This window comes from Eptatretus burgeri, chromosome 5, assembly GCF_056783735.1.
Source record: "Eptatretus burgeri isolate ZD-2024b chromosome 5, Ebu_testis_v1, whole genome shotgun sequence".
In the NCBI taxonomy this organism is placed as follows: Eukaryota; Metazoa; Chordata; class Myxini; order Myxiniformes; family Myxinidae; genus Eptatretus; species Eptatretus burgeri.
Genome location: NC_140965.1, coordinates 124504924 through 124529623, shown reverse-complemented (window position 1 = coordinate 124529623; position 24700 = coordinate 124504924). Strand labels below are relative to the sequence as shown.

At 41.2% G+C, this 24700-nt stretch overlaps 1 protein-coding gene across 4 annotated transcripts in view; it reads right to left on the bottom strand.

Moving 5' to 3' along the window:
* Window positions 1-24700, bottom strand: part of LOC147027286 (uncharacterized) — a 71389-nt gene that overhangs the window by 24962 nt on the left and 21727 nt on the right. For all 4 annotated transcript variants that reach the window (XM_085883551.1, XM_085883548.1, XM_085883549.1 and 1 more), the window contains 3 exons: window positions 24401-24502; window positions 13881-13982; window positions 2900-3001 (listed from right to left, as the gene is read on the bottom strand). In XM_085883551.1, the coding sequence (XP_085739677.1) occupies window positions 2900-3001; window positions 13881-13982; window positions 24401-24502 (306 nt within the window). The remainder of the gene's footprint in view (window positions 1-2899; window positions 3002-13880; window positions 13983-24400; window positions 24503-24700) is intronic.

The window sequence follows — 24700 nt, the reverse complement described above, 5'->3', positions numbered from 1 at the left end:
ACGGATTTATCAGACAAGTCGGACAGACGACGGATTTATCGGACTCGTCTAGAACAGTGTTTCTCAACCGGGGTTCCCCGGAACCCTAGGGTTCTGCAAGAGGTCGCTCGGGGTTCCGCGATAAACAATAATAAATAGGCTAATGTATTTTTCAGTCGTTTTTGTTTGATTTCATATTCGTAATTTTACTATACACAAACGGCATATTGTTGGAAACTCCTTGGTTATTATAAGAGAGGCTTCAACCTCTTATATTATTGAGAATTATAACAACCATAGGGAATGTATTTAACGATGTCTATATGGCGCCAGTGTGAAACCGCCCTCACTGGTTAGTGGATGTCCTGTAAGTGGCGGATTCGTGTATCATTGAGTGATTGACTCAAGTACGGGACGCATGCACAAATGGTGTCCATCTATCTTCTCTGTGCTTCCGAGCGCGAAGTCAGTCTGTCTGTCTGTCTGTCTGTCTCTCTCTCTGTGTTCGTTCTTCTGTTTACCTTTATTGCTTCAGCTTTATTTGTTTAAGTTTTGTTGATCAAGCAACATGAGGTGTGTTTTTTAATTGTCAAACAGACTCGGGGTTGAAAAACGCTTTCAAAAATGACGTTTTCAAACAAAAAATTAAAAATAATAATTTTTGTGAATTAAAACCTCGGTGTGAGGTCTCATAAATGAGCAGTATGTTTTTTTTTTCATTGCCAATAAATTTGACTAAAAGGGGGTCATTTTTTCCTGAAACTAGGTATCCGAAAAAAAAATATTATATTTACCACTTGAACAATGATAAAAATATAAGAGCTCGACATAAATAATGGCATCAAATAATTTTTATGCAGGGGTTCCCAAGACATGAAAACTATTTCAAGGGTTCCACAAGGGGAAGAATGTTGAGAAACGCTGCTCTGAACTCGAGAGATCTTGAGTCAATCCACTCTGTGCGAGTTTCTGTATGTGACGTCAACGCTGCGATTCGCTGAAGTCAACGTTTTTTTAGGGGCGGGGCATAGCAAGTTGTGAAAAGCACCAGAAATGATCGAATTATTGCTGTAATAATCCCATATTTGATTCAAAAAAAAACAAAAAACATGGGTGATTTCTTCACAAGGAAGGTCAAGTTAATATATAAATAACCAGAAAGTTTTGCATGTCAGGGGACCTTTAAGGTCCTGATTCAGATTCGGCCAATCATTGGGATACAAAACGTAAACTGTTCAGCCTGGTGGAGGTGTGCGCCCTCCCGAGTGCCATTCCAGTTTACACGATTCTTCACCATCGACAGATGGGACTAAAAACTAAATAACATCGTACAGCACGATATGACGAAAAGTTATGAACGGATTCAGATGAAACTTGACGGGCAGGTTTGGGTGTGTACCAAGGACAACTTGATTCGGGTTTCAGTGAAGGTCCGGATCTGGATACAAGAATTTTTTTCAGTGATTCTTCACAATTAAGAGATGGGACCAAAAACGATATAACGCATAATGTCTCAAAACGTTGTGGACAGTTTGGACGAAACGTGGGAGACAAGGTGGGTGTGTGAGAAGGTAAAACCGATTCAATTTTGGTGAAGATCTGGATCTGGACACTGGATTGAGTCCGATTGTGATTCTTCACAATTGAGAGATGGGGTTAAAACGATTTATGGCATGATATTTCAAAAAGTTGGACTGATTATGGCAAAACTTGGTGGATGAGTGTGTGGGTGACCAGAACAAGCTGATCAGATTTTGTTTAAGGTCTGAATGCAGATCCAGCCTATCAGTGCGCTACAAAACGTAAAATGTTCTGCTTGGCTCAGGTATGTGTCCCACCAAGTGCCTTTCGAGTCTCCTATTTGTTTCTCGAGTCCGAGACTACTTCCAATCCTGTCATGGAGGCTCCCCTACCCATTGATGAGTTTTACTACTTTAAATAAACACCGACCCCTTATCCTGTCACTCTGAAAAAAAATTTGATGCTTCTGTGAGTTCTCATCTGCTCACTCAGAGTTACCAATTTCATTCTGATAACCTCTGTATTTTCACTCTTGCATGCGCCTCGACGGATTTGGAGGGGAAAATCAAAAGTATAACTCGAGAGTTCAAAGAAAACGAAACGCCACACTGTTCAAGTATATACTGTACATAATTTGGATAACATAATGATTTTGAAGATAACTGAAAAAAATCCGAAAATTTAGTGCCACCAAAGCAGTCTCATACAAAACCTTGATATAATGCAATAAGACGATGTTAAGTAGTAGTTTAGGAGATGGAGAATTTATTCATCACCATAGAATGCAGCGTCAATCAGCATGGAACATCGCAATATCGGCGGCCTCTTCTTCACCCCGATACTGCACCCATTCACATGCCACGCTCTCTCTTGCTATATGTCAATATATAGCATGGTTCTTGGAAGCATTATGAAGGCGATTTTTGTTCTTCAGTGTTCATGTCGATAATTCAATTCAAATAAATGGCTTAAAGAGGTTTAATGGCATATAAATAAATTGATTCCGAGTTTTACCGCCGTTTTGCTCAAGTCTATTACATCACTCGATCTAACATGTTACCTTCGATCTTGGGGCCTGTTGTTTCTGTCCTTTATAACATCCTTAAAAACAGTATACTTCTTGTTTGGAATGAATTTCATTTTTCCTTGACTGCCAGGCAGGCAAAATGAGTAAAAATATTGTCTCACACTCTGTGAATACGTAGTCGGGACAAGTTCAGAGCGAAAGTACAGTCATGACAAACTTAAGATTTGTTTTCCGATTCATGTTCAAAATATAACATCAGATTTATACAAGTTGTTCCTGATCATCAACTGGTAAGACAGAAAGAGGGATGGATGATGGACATGAAGCAATTTCTTCACAACGATGGTCACTTTGCATGCGTGGGGTAATTACCTTTTCACGAAGAGCATTCACGTGTGTGGACCTATTCTCCCCACACGATTTCAGGACCACTGGCTGAATGGCCAGAGGAGGAAGAGTCCGATTTGTGTGTTTCTGCAGAAGAACAGCATGAAAACAAAAGATGTTTCAATATTGGAATAATGACAAGACTGGACAACTGATAAACTTTCACTGACAAACTGGTTACCATATTAACTTGTTTCGCAACTCGCCATTTATAATCATATTACACTGAACAACAAAAACTTTTTACTGGAGATGTGTAAAGTGATTTAGACTAATTTGGGTACGCTGATTTCAAAAATCATAACCGTTTTGCTGTATCACGTCAGGATTTTCAGTAACAGAAATATTCCCATTGCCTAGAAGTCAGGATTTCAATGAAATTTACAAAAATTCATTTATTCATTTATTTCATCATGAATGCTTCAAAATTATAGAAATTACAGAAAAACTCCACTAGAATGTAATTTAAAATGCTTTAGGCATTTGGCTTTGCGTTTGTGCTGCTCTGTGTCAGTTTCACGATGCAGGAACCAGCAGAAATCGCCCATCATGTTCGGGTTGTGCCGCCCTGGGTAACGCGTCTCCATGAGTGAAATCTCTTGGTGGAATCGCTCGCCGTGCTCGTCCGAGACTGCTCCCAGGTTGTCAGGGAAGAAGTTCAGGTGCTGGTGTAGGAAATGGATTTTCAGGGACATCCTGGAGCCAAGTTTCCTGAAGGACTCCAGCAGCTGCTGCACTATTTCTTCATAGTTGTCCGCGCGCTCGTTCCCCAAGAAGTTGTCCGTCACAGCTTTGAAGCTCCTCCACGCTGCCAGCTCTTTGGGGTTTAGAGTTGTCGGAAAAGTTTCGTCCTTCATAATCTGTCGGATTTGCGGTCCAACAAAGACACCAGCCTTGATCTTGGCCTCCGACAAGGTGTTGCCAAACTTTTCCTTGAGCCCATAAAAACCCACGCCCATTCAGATCCATTGCCCGTACAAAACTTTTCATCAAGCCGAGCTTTATGTGGAGTGGTGGAAGGAAAACCTTGGCTGGGTCGACAAGGGCGACATGCTTCACGTTGTGTCGACCAGGTACATGCTCTTTTCGCTCTTCCCAATCTTTCTTCGTCCAGTGATTCTTGTCGTCTCTGCTATCCCAGAGACAAAGGAAGCACATGTATTTCGTGTAGCCTGACTGCAGCCCTAACAACAGCGCCACCACTTTCAAGTCTCCGCAGATGTGCCAGTTGAAGTCATTGTACTTGATGGAATCAAGCAGCTGCCGCATAGTCTCATAGGTCTCTGTCATGCCGAACGCGTGAGCCAGTGGGACTGATGGTTTCTCGTTGCCATTGTGGAGCAAAACAGCCTTCAAGCTGTTCTTCCCCGAGTCGATGAAGAGGCGCCAGTCTGCAGGATCGTGATCACACCCAAGTTCTTTCAACAGACCGTTGATGTCACTGCAGAATGTCATCGTGTCTTCCATCTCAAAGAACTCAGCCATGTCTCTGTGACGTGCTCTGAACAAGGATATCTTGGTGTTAGGTTCAAGTAGATTCCACTGCTGCAGCCTTGATCCAAGCAGCTCTGCCTTCGCCTTTGATAGCGAGAGATCTCTTACAAGATCATTTAAGTTACCCTGGTTCAGAAGGTGTGATTCTTGAGTGTCGGGTTCAAAAGGTTCATCATCACCATCCTCTTCACCACTGCTTACAGCTATGTTCTGATCAGCTGGAGGTGTTGGAACGGGGTTCTCGTCATCATGAGGCAAGGGTTTACGAGCAGAGACGCAGTCAGCGTACTTGATGTGACCTTTATTCTTCTTGTTGAAGCCGGCGATGCTTGTGCAGCAGAAATAACAATCATCATGATGATTCTGCGGCTCACGCCATATCATGGGCACCGCAAATGGCATGCTCGCGCGCTTGCCCACCACCCACTGAGTCAAGGTTGTGTGACAGCTTGTGCAGCAGATGTGTGGTGCCCAGCTCTGTTCTTGGTCCCCCACCTTACACCCGAAGTAGTGAAAGTTGGCGGCCTTCATTTTCACTGCTGTAGATATACTTCGCTGTTGATCTTTTTTGGTATACCGACCACAGACATAACAGAAGTTGTCAGGATGATTGGTACAGGAACGCCTACTCATCTTTATCTGAAAGAAAGAAATATAACACAAGTTAACAACAATTGTACGAAATAGACATGTTAAAGACATATGTAAATTTCATTGAAATCCTGACTTCTAGGCAATGGGAATATTTCTGTTCGTGAAAATCCTGACGTGATACAGCAAAACGGTTATGATTTTTGAAATCAGCGTACCCAAATTAGTCTTAATCACTTTACACATCTCCAGTAAAAAAAAAATTTTGAAATTTGTTGTTCAGTGTTATCAGCCAACCCAGCTGAAGACAGAATGTAATGGGGAAAAAATATATCAAAAAAGAATGGGTTTTAACACGCATTTGCAAGCTCATCCAAAAATCTCCAAGGATAAGCAAGTGAACACCATTCATTTTCAATCGACATATCAGGCCTGAATGTCTGTCTTTGTGACATCAGTTTCATGAGCAGTTATTTGCATAATTGTATTTGGAAGAACATGTTCCATGGCACAGGGAAGTTGAAATTGGCAAAACAAAAAGAATAACCAACTGTGAAAGGTTTGTATTCATAATAAAAAAAACCATTACCCTGCAATTATCTTTCTTTTCTGTTGTTTTCCACCAGTTTCTTGAGTCCTTCAAGACTGCTGGCAATTCCACCCACGTGTGTCTCATAAATACACTGATGAGCTTGACTACTCTCGATGAAAACAGACCCCTAATCCTACCTGTTACTCAAAAACAATTGATGTTTCTGTGCATTATCATCTCCCTGTTCCCAATTGCCACTTTAAGTCTGATAACCTTCAGAAACCCACAGTGCTTTCAAAAAGTATTCACATCCCTTGACTTTTTCACATGTTGTTGTGTAACAGCCTGAATTAAAAATAGATTAAATATAATTTTTTCTCACCGATCTTCAGAAAATACCCCACAATGACAAAGTGAAAACATGTTTTTGGAAATTTTTACAAATATATTGAAAATAACAGCTTCAAATCTTCTTGGGTGACTGTAACAGCTTTGCACATCTGGATTTGGGAATTTCTCCCACTCTTCCTTGCAGATTTGCTCAAGCTCTGTCAAGTTGGATGCGGAGAATCTGTGAGCAGCAATATTCAAGTCTTTCCACAGATTTTCAATGGGATTCAAGTCTGACCTTTGCTGGGCCACTCAAGGACGTTCACATTATTGTTCTGAAGCCATTCCAGTGTTGCTTTGGCTGCATGCTTGGGGTCATTGTCCTGTTGGAACATTAATCTTCACCACAGTCCAAGGTCTTTTGCACTTTGAAGCAGGTTCTCCTCAAGGATTTGCCTGTATTTGGTTCCATTTATTATTTCCTCTATCCTTACAAGTTTCCCAGTTCCAACCACTGAAAAGCATCCCCAGTGCATAATGCTGCCACCACCAAGCTTCACGGTCTGTATGGTGTTCCATGGGTGATGAGCTGTGCTCGGTTTCTGACAGACGTAGTGCTTTGCATTCATGCCAAATAGTTCAATTTTTGATTTATGAGACCACAGAATCTTTCTCCTCAAGCTCTCAGACGCTTCCACATGCCTTTCTGCAAACTCCAGGCATGCTGTCTGTCATGTGCCATTTTCTCAGGGATGGCTTCCGTCTGGCCACTCTCCCATAAAGCCTCGATTTGTTAAGTGCTGCAGAGAATGTTCTTCTGTCAGGTTCTCTCATCTCAGCCAAGGAACTCTGTTGTTCTGTCAGAGTGGTCATTCGATTATCGGTCACCTCCATGACCAAGGTCCTTCTGGCCCAGCTGTTCAGTTTTGTTGGATGGTCAGATCTTGGAAGAGTGTGGGGTCATGTTGGAGTGTGGGTTATGTCAGGTCAGGCCAGATCAGATCTGTGACTTGCGACAGGTATCATATAAACCTGTACTAACCTGTTCCATAGTTGGGTTGTAGTCGACGAAACCATCTCCCCCACCAGGTTTTTTTGGTGAGGAGGGTGTTTGGACATGGACACCCAGCAGGATTAAAAACAAAACCTGTCAAAAGGCGGAGGAGCTCCTTGTGAGCGAACGGCCATCCATATGTAATGCCCAACTGTGTCTGAGGACGTCCTCCTGCAGTTGGGTTACTTCATATTAGGAGGTTGTTGGCAGGATTTGCACTCTGGCCACAGTAAAATCCTTCAATCCGCAAAACACAAAACGCAAAGAAATCTGAAAACCCACTCCGTCAGAGTACCTCCTGTGCAGCTTGCCTTCGCATGGCAGCTCACCGGATGACGGGATTGGGGCAAAGCCTTTGGGACCCCCAATCTTTGATAATAGGAGGGAAACCACGGGGTAACATTCCCGGGTCAGATTGCAGGAATGTCTGTCGGAGTGGTGCTGAGGTGTCGTCCACCAGACGGCAGTCTCCTTGGGTTAACCTGAGGCGGTCGCATCAGGTGGGTGCCTGGAATGTCCTATCCCTAAGAGGGTATGATCACCTGTCTCTGTTATCTTCTGAGCTCAAGCGTTTGGACATCGGTATTGCAGCAATCTCTGAGGTTAGGAGACCGGATTGTGGCGAGATCATGGAGGTTGGTTACACATACCATTGGTCTGATCACTCTGATGGGAACCATGCCCAAGGAGTAGCTGCAGCTGTGTCCAATAAGCTGATTCCAATGATAATTGGGGGAACACCTTCAACGAGCACATTATGAGACAAGGTATTCGTCACTCATTGGGTATCATTTCCCTGGTCTCTGTTTATGCTCCGACTGAGGTGAGAGATTGGCATTGAACTTGCTTTCTGAGGGAATGACTGTACCCAAACAATGCCAGGAAGATTTGCCCCTCAACATCACAGAACCAAAAGACCCCTTTACTGTTGGAAAAAGCACTCAGGGTTGCAGAGATCTTTCGGTTGGCGCCATACGTGCACTCGTCCATTTGTCGATAACGGGGAGGACAATTCATCTGACCACCTCACATTTCTCCAATGCTCGGTGGTCCTTTCCTCTGCGTTTTGCACCACTCGACTCAGAGATGTGCATTGCTCGGTATGATGAGTGGTTTGTGCACGGCAACCCGACTATGGTATCCCAGTTTGTGGAGTTCTCAACAGATTGTTTTTGATGAAACTGGCTGCTCACTCCCCAGGTTGAAATTTACAGTCAATTGATCTGCAGTTGCTTGCCTGCTTTGCCTTGCACTTCAAATTCATGCATGGACATCACGATCCTGCAATATGTGCTTCCGCACACTGTTGCCCTTTGCTGATGATGTGTTTCCCTCAGAGTACATGGGCCACACCAGTGTTGAAGCAGTTGCTCTTCATATACTTGGTGTCCCTCATTGACACGGGTGTTTCCATTTTTTGTCCACTACCTGTAATTTTAGAAAGAGTCTTCCACGGCACAGGGAATTTGAAATATGCAAAACAAAAGCAGAATTCACTGTGAAACATTTGTTTCATTGAAAAAAAACAAACAAAAAAAAAAACATGACACTGTGATGATCTTTCCATCCGCCACCGAAGGATTGATTTTAGTGAAGATCCAGATCCATATCCAGATAACAGAATTATGTCATTCTTTCCCATTGAGAGATAGGGCCAAAACTATGTATAGCACAATATCTCAAAAGGTTACAGACGGATTACGACAAAACTTGGTGGGCAGGTTGAATGTGTGATGAGAACGAATCGATTCGATTTTGATGAACATTCAGATCTGGATCCAAATACCAATTTTTTTTTTAATTCTTCCACATTGATGGGGTTGTCAAAACAATACACAATAACACTGCACAGTTTTAGACAATATCTCAAACAGTCATGAACGGATCATGACAAAACTTGATTGATAAGTTGGGTCGGTAAAAAGAACAAGTAAATTCGATTTTGGTTAAAGGTCCCCTGACACGCAAAAGTATTGAAAATTCATTACCTTCGCAAACTTTGTTGCGGAGGTTTTGTTTTGATCGCTGTGTATTTATTTATTTATTTGTGAATATGTGTGTTTGTTTGTTATTCGCATAACTCCAAAAGTATTGAACTGAATCGCAGAAAATTTGGTGGGATGATTGGTTATTATCCGAGGACCATTTGATTCGACTTTGGGAGCGATCGGGTCAAAGGTCAAGGTCATTCAAAGGTCAAAATCGTCTTTTTACAACAGCGGTCAATTTGTATCCAATTTGCATGCAACTAATGCCAAAATGTTCAGAATTCAATGTGCCATCTTGTGATATGTGACATGACACAATGACGTAATAATCCTGATTCGTGGTTGGAAGTCAAAGGTCGGGGGGGGGGGGTCACGACAATGCAAAATGTGCGGTATTAGTCATAACACGGTCAATTCTTATCCGATTTGCATGAAACCAACACCAACATGTTGACTGTTCTGTTCCCCACACTCTAATACCAATTACAAAATTAAGAGTACAAAGGTCAAGGTCGAGGTCATGAAAAGGTCAAAATCGTCATTTTGCCATAGTGCGGTCGATTTTTATCCAATTTGCATACAAACAATGCCAAAATGTTGTGAATTCAATGCCCAAGCTTGTGATATACGATATGACTCAGGAAATTTAATGTTTTTAAGCCATCATAACACATATGAGATGGCAGATGTGGTATGGGATTAAATACCCTCACAATCAACGGTTTCTGGGGGGAATGTCGCGTTGGCGAAGGTATGCCGAGAGGAGTTTATATATGTCCGAGAGGAGTTTTTCGTCGTGATTTCAGATCTGACAATGTTTTTTCACAATACTCATTCTGTAAAATGTAAAATTAAAAAAACAAACCTCTTCGGGAACGCTCCTAAAAATTCTCCTGAAAGGGGCATAACCCACATGACGTCAACTACAGGATTACAAAGGCTGCGCATAAATTACTCGGGTTGGTGGTCTACGTGATTCTATTGGCCTTCTGTGTGTTTCCACATTTGATTGATCGACTCAATCGCTTCGTTCATTTCTGCTTTAAAAAAAAAAAAAAAAATCGAACATTTGGTTTTGAATAATGGATGGCATGGACTTTCATTTGTCTGGTAATGACAGTGAGTGTGAGAGAAATGAAGGATTTTGGTCTGAATCACATGGAGAATTGTTGGATAACGTAGTCGCGGGAGGTGAAGTTCAGGCAGCTGGAAATGAAATACGGCCTTCGCAGTTCGAGCCAGAAGCAGGACAAGCAGAGGAAAATGCGATGAAATTCCCCGCGTTCATTATAATCGGGAGGACATCGAAGGAAGACTTGGCAATAACAAGTAGTTAGACAATCTATTCGTAATTCAACAATGTAAATTCGACTTGCACACTGCTCAATATCAGAAATATTTTAGTGAGATGACGTGACCAGCGCAGCGCCGCGGAGAAACAAATCGCAAGTAAGGCCGGCGCAAGTCATCGGCCGTATCTCTCCGCGCATAAAACAAAGCAATCTCGCTGTCTGGATACGATGAAAACTTGTGTGCAGAACACACATTGAGACACAATTGTCTCGAGTTGTCTGATAAATCTGACGTTCTGTTGCATTTTTATTTATTTTATTCCTACTGTTGTCATGTAGCACCAGTAGAAAACTATAAGTCTGGTGTTGGCTTCATGGTGAGGGTGGCGGTTTGGGATCCGAGGTCCTGAGTAAAAGCCTCGTTGGCCGCTGAATTAAAATGAACCAAGAGGTTGACTCAGCCTGTCATCCTTCCGAGGTCGGCAAAATGAGCACCAGTGTACGGGTAAGGGGGACACTGCATCAGCGGCATAGCCGCGTCCCAACTAATGATGCAACCAGCAGCCACAGGCTGCACTCAACACAGAGAGAGAAAGAGAGAGAAAGAGAGAGAAAGAGAGAGAAAGAGAGAGAAAGAGAGAGAAAGAGAGAGAAAGAGAGAGAAAGAGAGAGAAAGAGAGAGAAAGAGAGAGAAAGAGAGAGAAAGAGAAAGAAAAAGAGAAAGAGAAAGAGAAAGAGAAAGCGAAAGAGACAGAGAGAGTCGAAAACAATGAAGAAAAGAGAATAATAAAAGAAAGCTTCAGCACATCAGATTTATCGGCCGAGTGGGACGGACGACGGATTTATCAGATGAGTCGGACAGACGGCGGATTTATCGGACTCGTCGAGAACAGTGTTTCTCAACCGGGGTTCCCCGGAACCCTAGGGTTCTGCAAGAGGTCGCTAGGGGTTCCGCGAGAAATAGTAATAAATAGGCTAATGTATTTTTCAGTCGTTTTTGTTTGATTTCATATTCGTAATTTTACTATACACAAACGGCATATTGTTGGAAACTCCTTGGTTTTTATAAGAGAAGCTTCAACCTCTTATATTATTGACAATTATAACAACCATAGGGAATGTATTTAACGATGTATATATGGCGCCAGTGTGAAACCGCCCTCACTGGTTAGTGGACGTCCTGTAAGTGGCGGATTCGTGTATCATTGAGTGACTGACTCAAGTACGGGACGCATGCACGAATGGTGTCCATCTATCTTCTCTGTGCTTCCGAGCGCGAAGTCAGTCTGTCTGTCTGTCTGTCTCTCTCTTTTAGTTCTTCTGTTTACCTTTATTGCTTCAGCTTTATTTGTTTAAGTTTTGTTGATCAAGCAACATGAGGTGTGTTTTTTAATTGTCAAACAGACTCGGGGTTGAAAAACGCTTTCAAAAATGACGTTTTCAAACAAAAAATTAAAAATAATAATTTTTGTGAATTAAAACCTCGGTGTGAGGTCTCATAAACGAGCAGTATGTTTTTTTTTTCATTGCCAATAAATTTGACTAAAAGGGGGTCATTTTTTCCTGAAACTAGGTATCTATATAACTAAAAATATAAGAGCTCGATATAAATAATGGCATAAAATAATTTTTATGCAGGGGTTCCCAAGACATGAAAACTATTTCAAGGGTTCCACAAGGGGAAGAATGTTGAGAAACGCTGCTCTGGACTCGAGAGATCTTGAGTCAATCCACTCTGTGCGAGTTTCTGTATGTGACGTCAACGCTGCGATTCGCTGAAGTCAACGTTTTTTAGGGGCGGGGCATAGCAAGTTGTGAAAAGCACCAGAAATGATCGAAATATTGCTGTAATAATCCCATATTTGATAAAAAAAAAAAACATGGGTGATTTCTTCACAAGGAAGGTCAAGTTAATATATAAATAACCAGAAAGTTTTGCATGTCAGGGGACCTTTAAGGTCCTGATTCAGATTCGGCCAATCATTGGGATACAAAACGTAAACATTTCAGCCTGGTGGAGGTATGCGCCCTCCCGAGTGCCATTCCAGTTTACACGATTCTTCACCATCGACAGATGGGACTAAAAACTAAATAACATCGTATAGCACGATATGACGAAAAGTTATGAACGGATTCAGATGAAACTTGACGGGCAGGTTTGGGTGTGTGCCAAGGACAACTTGATTCGGGTTTCAGTGAAGGTCCGGATCTGGATACAAGAATTTTTTTCAGTGATTCTTCACAATTAAGAGATGGGACCAAAAACGATATAACGCATAATGTCTCAAAACGTTGTGGACAGTTTGGACGAAACGTGGGAGACAAGGTGGGTGTGTGAGAAGGTAAAACCGATTCAATTTTGGTGAAGATCTGGATCTGGACACTGGAATTTAAAAGTGATTCTTCACAATTGAGAGATGGGGTTAAAACGATTTATGGCATGATATTTCAAAAAGTTGGACTGATTATGGCAAAACTTGGTGGATGAGTGTGTGGGTGACCAGAACAAGCTGATCAGATTTTGTTTAAGGTCTGAATGCAGATCCGGCCTATCAGTGCGCTACAAAACGTAAAATGTTCTGCTTGGCTCAGGTATGTGTCCCACCAAGTGCTTTTTGAGTCTCCTATTTGATTCTCGAGTCCGAGACTACTTCCAATCCTGTCATGGAGGCTCCCCTACCCATTGATGAGTTTTACTACTTTAAATAAACACTGACCCCTTATCCTGTCACTCTGAAAAAAAATTTGATGCTTCTGTGAGTTTTCATCTGCTCACTCACAGTTACCAATTTCATTCTGATAACCTCTGTATTTTCACTCTTGCATGCGCCTCGACGTATTTGGAGGGGAAAATCAAAAGTACAACTCGAGAGTTCAAAGAAAACGAAACGCCACACTGTTCAAGTATATACTGTACATAATTTTGATAACATAATGATTTTGAAGATAATTGAAAAAAATCCGAAAATTTAGTGCCACCAAAGCAGTCTCATACAAAACCTTGATATAATGCAATAAGACGATGTTAAGCAGCAGTTTAGGAGATGGAGAATTTATTCATCACCATAAAATGCAGCGTCAATCAGCATGGAACATCGCAATATCGGCGGCCTCTTCTTCACCCCGATACTGCACCCATTCACATGCCACGCTCTCTCTTGCTATATGTCGATATATAGCATGGTTCTTGGAAGCATTATGATGGCGATTTGTGTTCTGCAATTTTCATGTCGATAATTCAATTCAAATAAATGGCTTAAAGAGGTTTAATGGCATATAAATAAAATGATTCTGAGTTTTACCGCCGTTTTGCTCGTCTATTACATCACTCGATCTAACATGTTACCTTCGATCTTGAGGCCTGTTGTTTCTGTCCTTTATAACATCCTTAAAAACAGTATACTTCTTGTTTGGAATGAATTTCATTTTTCCTTGACTGCCAGGCAGGCAAAATAAGTAAAAATATTGTCTCACACTCTGTGAATACGCAGTCGGGACAAGTTCAGAGCGAAAGTACAGTCATGACAAACTTAAGATTTGTTTTCCGATTCATGTTCAAAATATAACATCAGATTTATACAAGTTGTTCCTGATCATCAACTGGTAAGACAGAAAGAGGGATGGATGATGGACATGAAGCAATTTCTTCACAACGATGGTCACTTTGCATGCGTGGGGTAATTACCTTTTCACGAAGAGCATTCACGTGTGTGGACCTATTCTCCCCACACGATTTCAGGACCACTGGCTGAATGGCCAGAGGAGGAAGAGTCCGATTTGTGTGTTTCTGCAGAAGAACAGCATGAAAACAAAAGATGTTTCAATATTGGAATAATGACAAGACTGGACAACTGATAAACTTTCACTGACAAACTGGTTACCATATTAACTTGTTTCGCAACTCGCCATTTATAATCATATTATCAGCCAACCCAGCTGAAGACAGAATGTAATGGGGAAAAAAATATATCAAAAAAGAATGGGTTTTAACACGCATTTGCAAGCTCTTCCAAAAATCTCCAAGGATAAGCAAGTGAACACCATTCATTTTCAATCGACATATCAGGCCTGAATGTCTGTCTTTGTGACATCAGTTTCATGAGCAGTTATTTGCATAATTGTATTTGGAAGAACATGTTCCATGGCACAGGGAAGTTGAAATTGGCAAAACAAAAAGAATAACCAACTGTGAAAGGTTTGTATTCATAATAAAAAAAACCATTACCCTGCAATTATCTTTCTTTTCTGTTGTTTTCCACCAGTTTCTTGAGTCCTTCAAGACTGCTGGCAATTCCACCCACGTGTGTCTCATAAATACACTGATGAGCTTGACTACTCTCGATGAAAACAGACCCCTAATCCTACCTGTTACTCAAAAACAATTGATGTTTCTGTGCATTATCATCTCCCTGTTCCCAATTGCCACTTTAAGTCTGATAACCTTCAGAAACCCACAGTGCTTTCAAAAAGTATTCACATCCCTTGACTTTTTCACATGTTGTTGTGTAACAGCCTGAATTAAAAATAGATTAAATATAATTTTTTCTCACCGATCTTCAGAAAATACCCCACAATGACAAAGTGAAAACATGTTTTTGGAAATTTTTACAAATATATTGAAAATAACAGCTTCAAATCTTCTTGGGTGACTGTAACAGCTTTGCACATCTGGATTTGGGAATTTCTCCCACTCTTCCTTGCAGATTTGCTCAAGCTCTGTCAAGTTGGATGCGGAGAATCTGTGAGCAGCAATATTCAAGTCTTTCCACAGATTTTCAATGGGATTCAAGTCTGACCTTTGCTGGGCCACTCAAGGACGTTCACATTATTGTTCTGAAGCCATTCCAGTGTTGCTTTGGCTGCATGCTTGGGGTCATTGTCCTGTTGGAACATTAATCTTCACCACAGTCCAAGGTCTTTTGCACTTTGAAGCAGGTTCTCCTCAAGGATTTGCCTGTATTTGGTTCCATTTATTATTTCCTCTATCTTTACAAGTTTCCCAGTTCCAACCACTGAAAAGCATCCCCAGTGCATAATGCTGCCACCACCAAGCTTCACGGTCTGTATGGTGTTCCATGGGTGATGAGCTGTGCTCGGTTTCTGACAGACGTAGTGCTTTGCATTCATGCCAAATAGTTCAATTTTTGATTTATGAGACCACAGAATCTTTCTCCTCAAGCTCTCAGACGCTTCCACATGCCTTTCTGCAAACTCCAGGCATGCTGTCTGTCATGTGCCATTTTCTCAGGGATGGCTTCCGTCTGGCCACTCTCCCATAAAGCCTCGATTTGTTAAGTGCTGCAGAGAATGTTCTTCTGTCAGGTTCTCTCATCTCAGCCAAGGAACTCTGTTGTTCTGTCAGAGTGGTCATTCGATTATCGGTCACCTCCATGACCAAGGTCCTTCTGGCCCAGCTGTTCAGTTTTGTTGGATGGTCAGATCTTGGAAGAGTGTGGGGTCATGTTGGAGTGTGGGTTATGTCAGGTCAGGCCAGATCAGATCTGTGACTTGCGACAGGTATCATATAAACCTGTACTAACCTGTTCCATAGTTGGGTTGTAGTCGACGAAACCATCTCCCCCACCAGGTTTTTTTGGTGAGGAGGGTGTTTGGACATGGACACCCAGCAGGATTAAAAACAAAACCTGTCAAAAGGCGGAGGAGCTCCTTGTGAGCGAACGGCCATCCATATGTAATGCCCAACTGTGTCTGAGGACGTCCTCCTGCAGTTGGGTTACTTCATATTAGGAGGTTGTTGGCAGGATTTGCACTCTGGCCACAGTAAAATCCTTCAATCCGCAAAACACAAAATGCAAAGAAATCTGAAAACCCACTCCGTGGGAGTACCTCCTGTGCAGCTTGCCTTCGCAGGGCAGCTCACCGGATGACGGGATTGGGGCAAAGCCTTTGGGACCCCCAATCTTTGATAATAGGAGGGAAACCACGGGGTAACATTCCCGGGTCAGATTGCAGGAATGTCTGTCGGAGTGGTGCTGAGGTGTCGTCCACCAGACAGCAGTCTCCTTGGGTTAACCTGAGGCGGTCGCATCAGGTGGGTGCCTGGAATGTCCTATCCCTAAGAGGGTATGATCACCTGTCTGTTATCTTCTGAGCTCAAGCGTTTGGACATCGGTATTGTAGCAATCTCTGAGGTTAGGAGACCGGATTGTGGCGAGATCATGGAGGTTGGTTACACATACCATTGGTCTGATCACTCTGATGGGAACCATGCCCAAGGAGTAGCTGCAGCTGTGTCCAATAAGCTGATTCCAATGATAATTGGGGGAACACCTTCAACGAGCACATTATGAGACAAGGTATTCGTCACTCATTGGGTTTCATTTCCCTGGTCTCTGTTTATGCTCCGACTGAGGTGAGAGATTGGCATTGAACTTGCTTTCTTAGGGAATGACTGTACCCAAACAATGCCAGGAAGATTTGCCCCTCAACATCACAGAACCACAAGACCCCTTTACTGTTGGAAAAAGCACTCAGGGTTGCAGAGATCTTTCGGTTGGCGCCATACGTGCACTCGTCCATTTGTCGAGAACGGGGAGAAGGACAATTCATCTGACCACCTCACATTTCTCCAATGCTCGGTGGTCCTTTCCTCTGCGTTTTGCACCACTCGACTCAGAGATGTGCATTGCTCGGTATGATGAGTGGTTTGTGCACGACAACCCGACTATGGTATCCCAGTTTGTGGAGTTCTCAACAGATTGTTTTTGATGAAACTGGCTGCTCACTCCCCAGGTTGAAATTTACAGTCAATTGATCTGCAGTTGCTTGCCTGCTTTGCCTTGCACTTCAAATTCATGCATGGACATCACGATCCTGCAATATGTGCTTCCGCACACTGTTGCCCTTTGCTGATGATGTGTTTCCCTCAGAGTACATGGGCCACACCAGTGTTGAAGCAGTTGCTCTTCATATACTTGGTGTCCCTCATTGACACAGGTGTTTCCATTTTTTGTCCACTACCTGTAATTTTAGAAAGAGTCTTCCACGGCACAGGGAATTTGAAATATGCAAAACAAAAGCAGAATTCACTGTGAAACATTTGTTTCATTGAAAAAAAACAAACAAAAAAAAAAAACATGACACTGTGATGATCTTTCCATCCGCCACCGAAGGATTGATTTTAGTGAAGATCCAGATCCATATCCAGATAACAGAATTATTTGTCATTCTTTCCCATTGAGAGATAGGGCCAAAACTATGTATAGCACAATATCTCAAAAGGTTACAGACGGATTACGACAAAACTTGGTGGGCAGGTTGAATGTGTGATGAGAAGGAATCGATTCGATTTTGATGAACATTCAGATCTGGATCCAAATACCAATTTTTTTTTTTAATTCTTCCACATTGATGGGGTTGTCAAAACAATACACAATAACACTGCACAGTTTTAGACAATATCTCAAACAGTCATGAACGGATCATGACAAAACTTGATTGATAAGTTGGGTCGGTAAAAAGAACAAGTAAATTCGATTTTGGTTAAAGGTCCCCTGACACGCAAAAGTATTGAAAATTCATTACCTTCGCAAACTTTGTTGCGGAGGTTTTGTTTTGATCGCTGTGTATTTATTTATTTATTTGTGAATATGTGTGTTTGTTTGTTATTCGCATAACTCCAAAAGTATTGAACTGAATCGCAGAAAATTTGGTGGGATGATTGGTTATTATCCGAGGACCATTTGATTCGACTTTGGGAGCGATCGGGTCAAAGGTCAAGGTCATTCAAAGGTCAAAATCGTCTTTTTACAACAGCGGTCAATTTGTATCCAATTTGCATGCAACTAATGCCAAAATGTTCAGAATTCAATGCGCCATCTTGTGATATGTGACATGACACAATGACGTAATAATCCTGATTCGTGGTTGGAAGTCAAAGGTCAGGGGGGGGGGGGTCACAACAATGCAAAATGTGCGGTATTAGTCATAACACGGTCAATTCTTATCCGATTTGCATGAAACCAACACCAACATGTTGACTGTTCTGTTCCCCACACTCTAATACCAATTACAAAATTAAGAGTACAAAGGTCAAGGTCGAGGTCATGAAAAGGTCAAAATCGTCATTTTGCCATAGTGTGGTCGATTTTTATCCAATTTGCATACAAACAATGCCAAAATGTTGTGAATTCAATGCCCAAGCTTGTGATATACGATATGACTCAGGAAATTTAATGTTTTTAAGCCATCATAACACATATGAGATGGCAGATGTGGTATGGGATTAAATACCCTCACAATCAACGGTTTCTGGGGGGAATGTCGCGTTGGCGAAGGTATGCCGAGAGAAGTTTATATATGTCCGAGAGGAGTTTTTCGTCGTGATTTCAGATCTGACAATGTTTTTTCACAATACTCATTCTGTAAAATGTAAAATTAAAAAAACAAACCTCTTCGGGAACGCTCCTAAAAATTCTCCTGAAAGGGGTGTAACCCACATGACGTCAACTACAGGATTACAAAGGCTGCGCATAAATTACTCGGGTTGGTGGTCTACGTGATTCTATTGGCCTTCTGTGTGTTTCCACATTTGATTGATCGACTCAATCGCTTCGTTCATTTCTGCTTTAAAAAAAAAAAAATCGAACATTTGGTTTTGAATAATGGATGGCATGGACTTTCATTTGTCTGGTAATGACAGTGAGTGTGAGAGAAATGAAGGATTTTGGTCTGAATCACATGGAGAATTGTTGGATAACGTAGTCGCGGGAGGTGAAGTTCAGGCAGCTGGAAATGAAATACGGCCTTCGCAGTTCGAGCCAGAAGCAGGACAAGCAGAGGAAAATGCGATGAAATTCCCCGCGTTCATTATAATCGGGAGGACATCGAAGGAAGACTTGGCAATAACAAGTAGTTAGACAATCTATTCGTAATTCAACAATGTAAATTCGACTTGCACACTGCTCAATATCAGAAATATTTTAGTGAGGTGACGTGACCAGCGCAGCGCCGCGGAGAAACAAATCGCAAGTAAGGCCGGCGCAAGTCATCGGCCGTATCTCTCCACGCATAAAACAAAGCAATCTCGCTGTCCGGATACGATGAAAACTTGTGTGCAGAACACACATTGAGACACAATTGTCTCGAGTTGTCTGATAAATCTGACGTTCTGTTGCATTTTTATTTATTTTATTCCTACTGTTGTCATGTAGCACCAGTAGAAATCTATAAGTCTGGTGTTGGCTTCATGGTGAGGGTGGCGGCTTGGGATCCGAGGTCCTGAGTTAAAGCCTCGTTGGCCGCTGAATTAAAATGAACCAAGAGGTTGACTCAGCCTGTCATCCTTCCGAGGTCGGCAAAATGAGCACCAGTGTACTGGTAAGGGGGACACTGCATCAGCGGCATAGCCGCGTCCCAACTAATGATGCAACCAGCAGCCACAGGCTGCACTCAACACAGAGAGAGAGAAAAAGAGAGAGAGAAAGAGAGAAAGAGAGAAAAAGAGAGAGAGAAAGAGAGAAAGAGAGAAAAAGAGAGAGAGAAAGAGAGAAAGAGAGAAAAAGAGAGAGAGAAAGAGAGAAAGAGAGAAAAAGAGAGAGAGAAAGAGAGAAAGAGAGAAAAAGAGAGAGAGAAAGAGAGAAAGAGAGAAAAAGAGAGAGAGAAAGAGAGAAAGAGAGAAAAAGAGAGAGAGAAAGAGAGAAAGAGAGAAAAGAGAGAGAGAAAGAGAGAAAGAGAGAAAAAGAGAGAGAGAAAGAGAGAAAGAGAGAAAAAGAGAGAGAGAAAAGAGAAAAGAGAGAAAAAAGAGAGAGAGAAAAGAGAGAAAAGAAAAGAGAAAGAGAGAAAAAGAGAGAAAAAGAGAGAAAAAAGAAGAAAAGAGAAAAGAGAGAAAAAGAGAAAAGAGAAAAAGAGAGAGAAAAGAAGAGAAAAAGAGAGAAAAGAAGAGAGAAAAAGAGAGAGAAAAAGAGAGAGAAAAGGAAAAAAGAGAAAGAGAGAAAAAGAGAGAAAAAAAGAGAGAGAAAAAGAGAGAAAAAGAGAAAAAAGAGAAAAAGAAAGAAAGAGAAAAGAGAAAAAGAGAAAAGAGAAGAGAGAAAAAGAAAGAGAGAAAAAGAGAAAAAGAAGAGAAAAGAGAAAGAGAAAAAAGAAAAGAGAGAAAAAAGAAAGAGAAAAGAAAGAGAAAAAGAGAGAGAAAAAGAAGAGAGAAAAGAGAAAGAGAGAGAAAGAGAGAAAGAGAAAAAGAGAGAAAGAGAGAAAAGAAAGAGAGAAAAAGAGAAGAAGAAAAAGAAAGAGAAAGAAGAGAGAAAAGAGAAAAAGAGAAAGAGAGAAAAAGAAAGAGAGAAAAAGAGAGAGAAAAGAAAGAGAGAGAAAAAGAAAGAGAGAAAGAGAGAAAAGAGAAAGAGAAAAAGAGAGAAAAAGAAAGAGAGAAAAAAGAAAGAGAGAAAAAGAGAGAGAGAAAAAGAAAGAGAGAAAAGAGAGAAAAGAGAAAGAGAGAAAAGAGAGAAAAGAGAGAAAAGAAGAGAGAAAAAGAGAGAAAGAGAGAAAAAGAAAGAGAGAAGAGAAGAGAGAAAGAGAGAAAGAGAGAAAAAGAAAGAGAGAAAAAGAAAGAGAGAGAAGAGAGAAAGAGAAAGAGAGAAAAAGAAAGAGAGAGAAAAGAAAGAGAGAAAGAGAAAGAGAAGAGAAGAGAAAGAGAGAAAGAGAGAAAGAGAGAGAAAGAGAGAAGAAAGAGAGAAAAAGAAAGAGAGAAAAAGAGAAAGAGAAAAGAGAAAGAGAGAGAAAAAGAAAGAGAGAAAGAGAGAAAGAGAGAAAGAGAGAGAAAGAGAAAGAGAGAAAAAGAAAGAGAGAAGAGAGAAGAGAGGAAAGAGAGAGAGAAATAGAGAGAGAAAGAGAAAAAGAGAGAAAAGAAAAAGAGAGAAAAAGAAAGAGAAAGAGAGAAAGAGAGAAAAGAGAGAAAGAGAGAAAGAGAGAAAAGAGAGAAAGAGAAAGAGAAGAGAGAAAGAGAGAAGAGAGAAAGAGAAAGAGAGAAAAGAAGAGAAAGAAAGAGAGAAAGAGAAAGAGAGAGAAAGAGAAGAGAGAGAAGAGAGAGAAAGAGAGAGAGAGAGAGAGAAAAGAGAGAAGAGAGAAAGAGAAAGAGAAAGAGAGAAAGAGAAAGAAAGAGAGAAAGAGAAAGAAAGAGAGAAAGAGAGAGAGAGAGAGAAAGAGAAAGAGAAAGAGAGAGAGAGAGAGAGAGAGAGAGAGAGAGAGAGAGAGAGAGAGAGAGAGAGAGAGAGAGAGAGAGAGAGAGAGAGAGAGAGAGAGAGAGAGAGAGAGAGAGAGAGAGTGAGTCGAAAACAATGAAGAAAAGAGAATAATAAAAGAAAGCTTCAGCACATCAGATTTATCGGCCAAGTGGGATGGACGACGGATTTATCAGACGAGTCGGACAGACGGCGGATTTATCGGACTCGTCGAGAACAGTGTTTCTCAACCGGGGTTCCCCGGAACCCGAGGGTTCTGCAAGAGGTCGCTCGGGGTTCCGCAAGAAACAGTAATAAATAGGCTAATGTATTTTTCAGTCGTTTTTGTTTGATTTCATATTCGTAATTTTACTATACACAAACGGCATATTGTTGGAAACTCCTTGGTTATTATAAGAGAAGCTTCAACCTCTTATATTATTGACAATTATAACAACCATAGGGAATGTATTTAACGATGTATATATGGCGCCAGTGTGAAACCGCCCTCACTGGTTAGTGGACGTCCTGTAAGTGGCGGATTCGTGTATCATTGAGTGACTGACTCAAGTACGGGACGCATGCACGAATGGTGTCCATCTATCTTCTCTGTGCTTCCGAGCACGAAGTCAGTCTGTCTGTCTGTCTCTCTCTCTCTGTTAGTTCTTCTGTTTACCTTTATTGCTTCAGCTTTATTTGTTTAAGTTTTGTTGATCAAGCAACATGAGGTGTGTTTTTTAATTGTCAAACAGACTCGGGGTTGAAAAACGCTTTCAAAAATGACGTTTTCAAACAAAAAATTAAAAATAATAATTTTTGTGAATTAAAACCTCGGTGTGAGGTCTCACAAAAACGAGCAGTATGTTTTTTTTTCATTGCCAATAAATTTGACTAAAAGGGGGTCATTTTTTCCTGAAACTAGGTATCTATATAACTAAAAATATAAGAGCTCGATATAAATAATGGCATAAAATAATTTTTATGCAGGGGTTCCCAAGACATGAAAACTATTTCAAGGGTTCCACAAGGGGAAGAATGTTGAGAAACGCTGCTCTGGACTCGAGAGATCTTGAGTCAATCCACTCTGTGCGAGTTTCTCTATGTGACGTCAACGCTGCGATTCGCTGAAGTCAACGTTTTTTAGGGGCGGGGCATAGCAAGTTGTGAAAAGCACCAGAAATGATCGAAATATTGCTGTAATAATCCCATATTTGATAAAAAAAAAAAACATGGGTGATTTCTTCACAAGGAAGGTCAAGTTAATATATAAATAACCAGAAAGTTTTGCATGTCAGGGGACCTTTAAGGTCCTGATTCAGATTCGGCCAATCATTGGGATACAAAACGTAAACTGTTCAGCCTGGTGGAGGTATGCGCCCTCCCGAGTGCCATTCCAGTTTACACGATTCTTCACCATCGACAGATGGGACTAAAAACTAAATAACATCGTATAGCACGATATGACGAAAAGTTATGAACGGATTCAGATGAAACTTGACGGGCAGGTTTGGGTGTGTGCCAAGGACAACTTGATTCGGGTTTCAGTGAAGGTCCGGATCTGGATACAAGAATTTTTTCAGTGATTCTTCACAATTAAGAGATGGGACCAAAAACGATATAACGCATAATGTCTCAAAACGTTGTGGACAGTTTGGACGAAACGTGGGAGACAAGGTGGGTGTGTGAGAAGGTAAAACCGATTCAATTTTGGTGAAGATCTGGATCTGGACAGTGGAATTTAAAAGTGATTCTTCACAATTGAGAGATGGGGTTAAAACGATTTATGGCATGATATTTCAAAAAGTTGGACTGATTATGGCAAAACTTGGTGGATGAGTGTGTGGGTGACCAGAACAAGCTGATCAGATTTTGTTTAAGGTCTGAATGCAGATCCGGCCTATCAGTGCGCTACAAAACGTAAAATGTTCTGCTTGGCTCAGGTATGTGTCCCACCAAGTGCCTTTCGAGTCTCCTATTTGTTTCTCGAGTCCGAGACTACTTCCAATCCTGTCATGGAGGCTCCCCTACCCATTGATGAGTTTTACTACTTTAAATAAACACCGACCCCTTATCCTGTCACTCTGAAAAAAATTTGATGCTTCTGTGAGTTTTCATCTGCTCACTCACAGTTACCAATTTCATTCTGATAACCTCTGTATTTTCACTCTTGCATGCGCCTCGACGTATTTGGAGGGGAAAATCAAAAGTATAACTCGAGAGTTCAAAGAAAACGAAACGCCACACTGTTCAAGTATATACTGTACATAATTTTGATAACATAATGATTTTGAAGATAATTGAAAAAAATCCGAAAATTTAGTGCCACCAAAGCAGTCTCATACAAAACCTTGATATAATGCAATAAGACGATGTTAAGCAGCAGTTTAGGAGATGGAGAATTTATTCATCACCATAGAATGCAGCGTCAATCAGCATGGAACATCGCAATATCGGCAGCCTCTTCTTCATCCCGATACTGCACCCATTCACATGCCACGCTCTCTCTTGCTATATGTCGATATATAGCATGGTTCTTGGAAGCATTATGAAGGCGAATTTTGTTCTTCAGTGTTCATGTCGATAATTCAATTCAAATAAATGGCTTAAAGAGGTTTAATGGCATATAAATAAATTGATTCTGAGTTTTACCGCCGTTTTGCTCAAGTCTATTACATCACTCGATCTAACATGTTACCTTCGATCTTGAGGCCTGTTGTTTCTGTCCTTTATAACATCCTTAAAAACAGTATACTTCTTGTTTGGAATGAATTTCATTTTTCCTTGACTGCCAGGCAGGCAAAATGAGTAAAAATATTGTCTCACACTCTGTGAATACGCAGTCGGGACAAGTTCAGAGCGAAAGTACAGTCATGACAAAGTTAAGATTTGTTTTCCGATTCATGTTCAAAATATAACATCAGATTTATACAAGTTGTTCCTGATCATCAACTGGTAAGACAGAAAGAGGGATGGATGATGGACATGAAGCAATTTCTTCACAACGATGGTCACTTTGCATGCGTGGGGTAATTACCTTTTCACGAAGAGCATTCACGTGTGTGGACCTATTCTCCCCACACGATTTCAGGACCACTGGCTGAATGGCCAGAGGAGGAAGAGTCCGATTTGTGTGTTTCTGCAGAAGAACAGCATGAAAACAAAAGATGTTTCAATATTGGAATAATGACAAGACTGGACAACTGATAAACTTTCACTGACAAACTGGTTACCATATTAACTTGTTTCACAACTCGCCATTTATAATCATATTATCAGCCAACCCAGCTGAAGACAGAATGTAATGGGGAAAAAATATATCAAAAAAGAATGGGTT